We start from the raw sequence: 10,225 nt of genomic DNA, 5'->3' as shown, positions 1-10,225 counted from the left end.
AGTGTCAAAACGACAGAATCTATCGCACCAGATGACAATTAAGGACAGAAATGTTGTGTCCTATAAAGAATATGTAAATTTGATATTTGTTTATCATTACTAAATATATAAGTATGACAATTATATTTTAAGGTTAATGACTGTTCATCATAGTATTGTCTTCATTTATTCTTTAGACAATTTTAAAAAATGGATTTAAAATAATCATACTTGTGAATTTGATAGGCACCCCCGGCTTGGTTCACTTGTAACTGTTTTTCCTTTTTACGCTAACAGAAACCTGCATTCATTACTTGTTATTGTATCAATGGTCAACTGTCAATGGATATAAAGTGATCAATTGATTTTATGACTTGAACCAATCCTATTTAATCATTTAAATCAGTATGGGCGACATTTTCTCTTTTACTCTTTCTGCTGTTTATTTGTACATTTGAGGCGTATGAATATTGGAGATTGGTCCTTATCCTCCTACATATTAAGCCCGTGACTTATTGAAAATATTGACGAAACGTGAGATTCTCCTAGAATATGGAATAACAATTCATTCATGAAAATAGCTTTTAACTGGAGATTATTAACTGAATAACAACGATTTTATATAAAAAAAATCCTTAGTATGTCTTGTGTATTGGAAAATAATTATTATCGGATTGACAATAAAGTTTTATAACGGAAAACTACATATTTTGTTTTGGAGAAGTTTATAACGATATTGGACTATTAATTAGATATGACTGCTGTTGTACACATTTGGCTATTAGTTTTGTCGATTGGATTTTCAAAAACTCTCACTTTTTTAGGTAAGTACACAGTAGTTTATGACAAGGGTCATACGACAGGGGTTCTTTGCGATATGTTTCAGTCAACTTAAATGTGACCTATGATTACTAAGCTAACTTTTATTTCATTGTGGCAACACTACTTTGTTTTTGATGAAAAAAAGGTACCCTTATTATAATTATAAATTATGTTTCAAAGAAGAAGCTCAAAGTTGCACATCAATCTAGTTTTTTAAACTGTTGGTTAAATGTGTAATTGCGTTACTATCTTGTGGACAAATACAGAGTACACCCTTTCATTCATACATAACTTTTGAAGCAACTCGTTGTTGTTCTGTCATGATATAATTTAAAGTTGGATACTTTTTATTTACCTGTTAAATCATCGTTAAAACAATAAAACAACCAACCAACACTACACGGCTTTATCGATACATCGTATTATCGTGGTCATCACATTATTAGCTGAAACGAATTTTCTGCTATAAATCATTTATTCACTCCTTAAAATTTCAGTGTAAATAGTTACGCTCACATGTCTATCTAACAAATCATTAATTTATAGTCATGCCTCTTATAATCTTGTATCGTTAGTTTTGTTGTCACTTACGGTGTAGAAAACCTGACAGAATCAGTTTTATCATTTAAGCAATAATCGAACGTTCAGCTGCCAAAGTAGAACCCAGATTTTATATCAACTTTAGCAAAAACTGAAATCATCAATGCCATATAAAGCGTCAGAAAATTAATAAAATTATCTAAAAAAAAATTTAAAAAATGCAGTAGATGAATATATTTTAAATAACAAATAACCTTAGCATCAGGTCTGCTTAAAAAACTACTGACTACTTTTAACAATAGATAAATGGTCTCATGGTTTCGATTTGCAAGTTACTGCATGAGAGTTTTAGTTCATTTATGACTAGTTTTTTTTATCTGTAATAATATTCCTCGTGCATCGTCTTTTCACTTCAATACTCTACCCGGCAACGCAGCACGGTGTTGTCTTCCTTTGTTTCAACAGTATTATATTATGATGACTATTGTATAACCCAGTTTATGTTGACACCGTTTCTAAAAAAAATCAAAACATAAATATTGTTCAAAGTATAAGTATGGTTACTTTTTTTAATCGGAAATATGTCTCTAATTTTTTTTAGAAAATAATTAAATGAATTAACATATTATATTGTCGTCGCTAAAAGATTCAATAGTAGTTTGAATGCTGATCTTATATATCTTGCGGCTATCTAAACAGCCTTGATTTTTATCATTTAGATTGACATGTACAGATGTGCTGGTTAGTTGTAGGTTATGTCTGACCTTTTTATTAACATTGTTCCATCCGTCGCACTAGTAATTAAGGGACAATTTTGTTTCTATTGTTACATATAATCGTGGCTTGTCGTAAGGGCATGTAGAATTTCCATATGTTGTAGTTCTTTCTTATAATAGACTACAGTGTTAACTCCGTCGAGAGGAAAATCTAGGGAAAATTAGTCACGCTATGTGAGAGATAATATGTGATAGATTGAGAGAGAGAGAGAGAGAGAGAGAGAGATTAGTCACTGAATAGAATTTATTTTGCAATTTTCAAGTTTCAAATTAAACAATCTTAAATCTTCACTATGAATGAACAGCACATCACATATCTTTTGCCAAGCTTTAAAGTTAAAATAGGAACGTAAGTAAACAAGTATATATCGTACAAAAAGTATGTAATTACTATAAGACTATTGGTACGGTAATCAAAATGTAAAACATTTGATTTGATTAGAAGACCTTGACTTTCTACCCAACTTATTCTTGAAAACTAGATAAGCACACATTTAATTTGTAATAACTATTGTAGTCAGTTATACAAACATGCAATTATGTTATATGTACAGATTTTAAGATATTTGAAGGTATATTGTCTTTACATTGTTTCTGAAATCTCACGATTTCAGAACACGATTTCAGAACACTATAAATACTGAAATAGTGATTGCGTATTTAACACAAAAACTGCAATACTCTTGTAATTGTTTAAACATGATATTTAACCCACCAACATATAAGGAAATAGTATTCCCCAAACATTGACATATGATACATTATTGACAAAGAAAAGGCAATGTCTTCTATCATGGGATTTTTTATAACAATTCTTGTCATAAAATTAATAGCATAGATAAATGGATATATATAAGCAAGTTAAGAAAACAGCATAGCATTCTGGTTTGTAAAGGTCATACGCGTCTGATTACATTATATATGAAACCTATACCAGGTTATTTATTTGACAACAGGGTCATTTAAATGTGTCTTTCTTTCTTTTAAGTAAATTCATTGTTTCGCATCATCATGTATGCACCATGTAGTTCATATCGTTAAGGGCTGAAGATAGCTGAAAACCGATAACTTTGAGAGAAGTCTAATCCAAAAAGGTATATAAGGTCCTGCTTGGCCGAAACGTAAATGCTGTTTTTAGTAAACTGTAATTCGTCTTTCTGATACTTCCAATTTGTAAACAAATAATTAATTTCGATGTCAAGTTTGTACAAACATGTAAAATTTGCAAGTTAGTTTGATTACCCATTAATTCAATCGCAATTTGTATCTTAGAATACATATAGGATTTGATGGATATTTTAATCTAACATTCATTAAAGGATGCCAGCTAAAAAACATATATAATATCCTGATGACAATATCATTTTGTCGGTAAAACATAGAATAAAGCGAACTATCTAAAAAATGAACCATATTAATTTTCATTACACATTAGATAACGCAACTTTTACAAATAACATAGTAACTCAAAATCTTCATTTAAAAGTCGGACTTTGACATATAATTCATGTCTCATATCATTAAGAACATAACATTGAAAAAAATATGTTTTTCCATTTTCAATTTTACCACATACAATATAATACATAGGAATAGGTGAAAATGATTTAATTCTAAAGATAAGAAATAAAAGCATCGTGTATCATTAATATTTTTATGATTGCATAACGGACAGGAAGCCTAGCAGCAAATTGAGTAATACTAGAAACTGAAGCGATGGCTGTGTTTGATATGATCAAAAGCTTTAAAACTCAACAAGCACTAGTAATGTGGAGCAAAAGAATGGGAAGGCGTATGTTTCCACTCTAAGTTAGTTTTGTGACGCAATGATACCCTACTTAAATTGAATGAAGTGGTTAATAATTATTAGCTATTTATAAGAACAGCTGTAGGATATCTCATAATCACTTACTGTTCAATCAATTAAGGATCCAGTGGAAAATACAACCAATTATACTTCCGATGCTTTTATTATCATCATTTGCTGTTAAAGAAATTGCTCCTCCAAATTAAGGAGCAGCAAGAATATTTGTGTTGATTTTGCTCCATTAATTGAATAACTCGAATTAACTTTGATGCTTTTTGCGTTCATAATTAAATTGAAAGCTCTACTACACAAACGATGAATCATTCAACGATTTTGGTATTTCAAAATATGACTTGTTTCACAAAATGAAATGAGGTAAATATCCATATAATAGGCAGAAACAAAGTATTGAAAAATTACATGTTAATGAAATAAAAACAACGCTAGTACTGACAGAAAAAGAAACAGAAATAAAATAAAATTTAACTAAAAGAATGCAAGTCTCAAATCCATATATTCTTTCATGGCTTGTGACTCATCAAGGAGTGCACCAGATTTTTCTGACTTGCACAATGATTGTCATAAGTGAAAAGGGGAACATTTACCCTTTTGAATTACTTTAGTAAACCCTTGGTTTTCGGTGAGTTTCTTTTTTTTTTTTTAAATTATTCTACTAGTAATGTTACAATCGTCTTCATGACAACATCGCTCGTATTTTTGTCTATAAAGATATATTACAGATATTAAGTAGACTTTGAATACTTTGAATTAGATTTACGCGTATGGATAAGTTTACAGTTCATTATCACTGAAGATTCTGTTTAACTTATTGATACTATAAAATTCGAATTTATGAACATTCTTCTAACAATTAGAATAAAAATCTGAAATAATTACCACAAGTGGACTTGAAGACATAGATATTGTAATCAAACCGATCTGTTGTCATCGTCGATCCATCATTGCAATATGTTTCCGCCTACAAAGACCGTGAGGCATAAACATCTGGAAACATGAGTCGAAGTTGCGATGTTAATACGTTAGAGACTTTGAGTGAACTTGTCTTAACAATGTTGTGCTTTATGAGATTCATAGACTCATAATTACTGATAGGACTGGTTTGTAATCTTACTAAAAAATCATCATAGATAACAGGATTGAAATGTTATATGCGTTTCGTCTACAAAAGACTCACAAATGACGCTCAAATCTAAAAGTGTTAAAAAGGCCATTATTAGAATGATTATAAGTGTTAAACAAACTAAAGTGTTTGTCTGTTTTTCTTTTGACCTTGATTTCGCCTATTCTACTTTGCAGTTTGATTTCCCCTTTGACATCAATCATATCTTACTTATTTTTCTTAAATTCACCTGAGATAAACTTGATATTCAGTTTTAGTCCTTTTGTCATGATAACCTTTCAAGGATGCATTCATCCCTGGCTTTAAAGACGTTGGTTTCGAGCAGTACTGAAAGAGCGCATTAACATAGTTAACGAGCTCGTGAAACTTGATTTGTCGATTGGTTAAGCATTTTTGGTCGGAACTCTCCATTATAATATTCATCACGGTATATATAAATGTATTTACACTTTTGGTATTTAGCTGTATTTTGCCTCCGAATGACCTTATATCACCTCCGAATAACCTTTTGACGTCAAGCAACAATCACTTTTTAGTTATGACGTCAAATGTTTTGAATTATGAAGTCAAAGTTTACGGGAACCTGTGTGATGTTATGTAATGGCGGACAAATTTGCATACAAGTGTAAATACGTCTATTGAAAAAACATATTGATGATATTATATTGCTAATATGTGCTAGTTGAACTTAGGATCAAGTATAAAATCATGACTTAAATTATGTTTCATATTAAGCATTATATATATATATATTTTTAAAGTAGACAGATTGGCGACTTAGAACTAATATATTAAGCTCAATTTCTTATCGTCAGGGTTTTATTCTTGAGAACAAGTATTGTTTTTTTTTATTGCACTCACATTTAAGGAAGTTCGATACTCAGTTAAAAAAAACTATAAGCATATACGGCCGTGTGTTTGTTTTTGAGATATAAGCCATTGAAATTTTTGCGGGAAAAAGTTCTCAATTGTTTTTTAGGCATTCAAATGGATTAAAGCAGAGGTTTTCGAAATATGACAAAATTTCAAAAACATTAAAAGCGAACATCTTCAAGTGCCCGAATCGTAATCATAATAATGTTTATATAAATGAAAATAGAAATGATTATAGAAAAAGTAATAATCCAAAGATAGCCGACACATATTAGTGACAATATGAGGATAGCATATTCTAGTTTCTTCCTATATCTATTGATGTCGTTACTTCCCTATCAGATGCACCCAAATCCCACACATCGCATATAATGGACCTTGTCATTCTATATCAAATGACTTGTATCTCTTACAGGGAATATTGTCATTTTCAACATTTATCAGGTGTATTAGTGTTTTCATAATGGAATAACGAAACCGATCTTAGATAGTTTGTATTGGATTGATGAACCAATAAAGCAAGGAATAGTAATAAATATCAAAATTGATGTGAAATATACACAAACAATTTTTCACTTGGATAAAGCGAATATAGCAAAGCCCAACTTTTTTAATCGTGATTAAACAGATTAAAATAACAAACATATCGATATCAATGGAAATTGTCAACATCAGGAGCGCAAAAACATCCAAAACGAATTGAAAAACCTGTCATATACCTGATTTGGTACAGGCATTCCTTATGTATAAAATAGGGACTAAAACCTTGTTCTATAGCTAGGCTTACATCTCATGAGGAGGACAGTCGTATAAAATGCCCTTTTATTAGTAACACAATATGAAAACAAAACGGACAGACATATAGGCGAAAATGTCAAAAAGAATTTTTCAACATTCAAATATGAATAATCTAGCATAGGCACTTGCATTATCTGAATATAAAACATAAAGAATCGTTATGCTTTTATAAGGTCAAATATTGATTTTTGATAAACGAATGTGGAAAATTGACCAAATAACTGTATATTACGTCACTTGTAAATTTATTCAGATCACATTATTATGTTCAGTTTAAAAAAATTGTTTGTAATAAAATAATATGTGTTATTCTGTGGTTTACATTTTATTATATACTGTTATATCATTCATTTCTGTAATTCTCTGTCTGAAGTGTTTTTGTGTGAGTGCCCTTGTGTTTATTTCTACTGTGGTCCTCTCGTGTAATGTTTTGGTTTTAGCGAAAGTTTTCCAGGTTCAATACACCATGTTCTTTAAAATTTTCAAGTACCAAATTAAGAATATACAAGTTGTCATCAAATAGTCCATTCCTTTGTAGGCTTTTGTTGGCATTTTTAACTGTTTGGGATTCGAGCTTCACTGATGAGTCTTTTGTAGACGAAACGCGCGTCTGACGTGTATACTTAATTTAGTCCTAGTATCTATGATGAGTTTATTTATGTATATAATTTATATCAGCATTTCCATTTTTATAATTGATGTGCTGTCTTAAGTTTCAGTTTGAGACCGATATTTTGTTTCTCTAAATCGATTTGTAACTATTGAACAGTGGTGTACTATTGTTGCCTATCTATTTAAAGCAGAATAGAGAAAAGGACGAGCTTGTAAATTGACGTCACAAATATAAGTGAAATTGACGTAACAAATAGAAGTGAAATTGACGTCACAAATATAAGTCAAATTGACGTCAGAGATATAAGTGTAAAGTGGAATTGAAGTATATGTCTTGTCAGCGTTGATCTATATAAGTCGTACTTATTAATTGTTATAAAGATAAAAATAATGTCATTTGTAGAAAATAGAACATCAACGTATCAACGAGAATTTTTTATTTGATATAAATATCTAAGCATTTATTATCATAGGAAACAATTTGATGTGAAGTGCCAATTAGCGCAGCTGATGGAAATATTTTTAAAGAATAAAGAATTATTTTACGGATTATTTCTTTAAGGTCTTTTTGACATAAATCTGTTCTTGAACAATAAATGACAGGATAAACCATTTTGTATTTATCTGTTCTCTGTTTAACCGAGATCACACAGAAATATGTGAATATGAAACTCAATGTTTTTTTAGATAACGCCTTTGATATTTTTTACCGCATTAATATGACAATCATAACATATTATTTTAATCTAAGATATCATAATTTATTTGCAAAATTATCTTGGAGGTTCATATTGAAATTAGTAAACTTAATTGAGTCTAGAATTTACGCCCTCTTCTGATCTGAAAACTTCCCGGTTTCGTTAAATTATGTTTTGACTGCTTCCTTATTTGGTATTATCTATGTATCATTTTATTTATAATTGTAAGACAAGCTTTCAAGCTTTGTCTAAAATAAGCAACATTAAATACCATGAAACTGTCTTTTTAAAGATAATTGATGATTAAACAAAAAAGCATAGAGAGGTAGACAGTGTTTAATGATAAAGGATGACAGACGTAACACATTTTAAACCTCGAGAAATTTTAAGTTCCATAATGTTCATTAGCACAACCAATATTATTGAAAACTCGGAGATAGTCAGTTTACTATGAATGTCGACAGAAACAGCAACATCGAACACAAAGTGTTCGTCAAATCGGCAATAACTGACGAAGGGACGCGTTTTGCAAACATACTGCAAAAATACTGCATTACTAATTTATGTTATATGTTTCGATGTGTTCTCTCGTAACGGACACATTAATTAAATTTCATGAGATAGTCGAAAGCAGTTGTACGGTTATAATTGAAATCAAGAATGAAAGTAGCCTACACCCTCAGTACCATTAAACAGAGGATAAATCATCATTTTAATTTCATTCAGAAATGTAATTATATGGTTCATAATAATTTTCCATCCCATTATATAGTTAATAGATTTCTGAAAATTACTTCCGAAGTACAATTTTACCTAACATGTGTGTCTGAAGACAACAGTGTAAAGATGCATAGTGTCGTAATGAAAAATGAAAGGCGATATGTAGAATGTCTTCATTAAATGATTTAAATTGGTTCCGTTCGTTTAATGCATAGTTCCGTCTCAGACGATTAATTAAATCACAATTCAATTGATCTTATTGACCGTTGTGTCATTTATAATTTGTATTCATTTACTATTTCACTATTTCGTTGATGAATTGACTATAGTTATGTTGTAGGTGTAAGTATTGAAGGTCACCTTCATATCACTTTTTCTTTATGACAATAGAAGGTCATGATGTTGTTTTAAGTAACGCGCAGCGCAACGACTTAACCAGCAGATATCATACATACAGGAATTTGAACATACTATGATGACACTCGTAAATTGAATAAGTTGAGCAGTTTATGCTAATACTCCTGTTTTGAATCGGATTGAGCTTCCCATCGACATTCCTGGCTTGAGTGAAATTGAGCATACGATACTGATACTCCTATTTTGGATCGACCTGCAAATTTTAGGCTGACACTCCTATACTGAATAGAGCTGAGTATCTATCAAAAACTAACACAAATCTAAGTATTTATAATCTATTACCAGACACAATTAGAAGGTGATTTAATTTAGCATACGGGTTCGTAAAACCAGGTCTTTTAATGTAAGTGAAATTATCATATTTATATCTCCAAGAGTAAAGTCTTACCAACATTTTAATTCTTGATTTTGGCTGATCCAAATATTTTGTTTGCTCTGATTAAGATTCATTTGTATATAATTTTTAAAAGTAATTAGTACACCTGTTTGCAAAGGTTTGACTTTCTTGAAGTATAAAAATTTTCTACCCCAAGAAAATGATTACCTTACCTGTATTTGATCAAACCTTTCGATTTTCGGATTTTCAATGGTTTTTTTTTTAAGGGGTGAGCGTTTTTAACCTGTGTAATTCGAGCGTCACGCAAGGGTAGTCTGCCATTCACAATTTTTCGTCTAGTATCTTTGATAACATAATGTATTGCCATTGATGTCCATGAAAAATAAATACATTTATTGAAATTAACCAATGGAAATGTTGTTCACTTTGCCGATGGCATAGGTTGTAAGAAACTGTATATAAACTCATCAAATATAGCAGGCGTATAATTTTGTTAAGCGAGGACAGTGTTTTGTCATTTTTGTGCGCAAAGCGGATATATTATGCAGGTAAATTCTGTATTCCCTTGTTTGTTTTAAAGTACATTAATACGCATTCTCAAAATAATTCGATTCTGACTTTTACCTCTAACGCTTATGCACTAGACAAAGGATGTCATTATTTGTAATTATCCTGAGATTGTCGGTTCGTGTGTTTGTTATGTCA

At 30.4% G+C, this 10,225-nt stretch overlaps 1 protein-coding gene across 2 annotated transcripts in view; it reads left to right on the top strand.

Moving 5' to 3' along the window:
• Nucleotides 1-279: 279 nt before the first annotated feature.
• The window catches only part of LOC134702406 (uncharacterized), a 41,797-nt gene continuing 31,851 nt past the window's right edge, over nucleotides 280-10,225 (top strand). The window contains exon 1 of one of the 2 annotated variants that reach the window (XM_063563308.1): nucleotides 280-803. In XM_063563308.1, the coding sequence (XP_063419378.1) occupies nucleotides 734-803 (70 nt within the window). In that variant the 5' untranslated portion in view covers nucleotides 280-733. The remainder of the gene's footprint in view (nucleotides 804-10,225) is intronic. The other variant, XM_063563309.1, reaches the window with a different exon arrangement.

Source organism: Mytilus trossulus, unplaced genomic scaffold, assembly GCF_036588685.1.
Source record: "Mytilus trossulus isolate FHL-02 unplaced genomic scaffold, PNRI_Mtr1.1.1.hap1 h1tg000457l__unscaffolded, whole genome shotgun sequence".
NCBI lineage: Eukaryota > Metazoa > Mollusca > Bivalvia > Mytilida > Mytilidae > Mytilus > Mytilus trossulus.
This window is presented reverse-complemented; position numbering and strand designations above follow the sequence as displayed.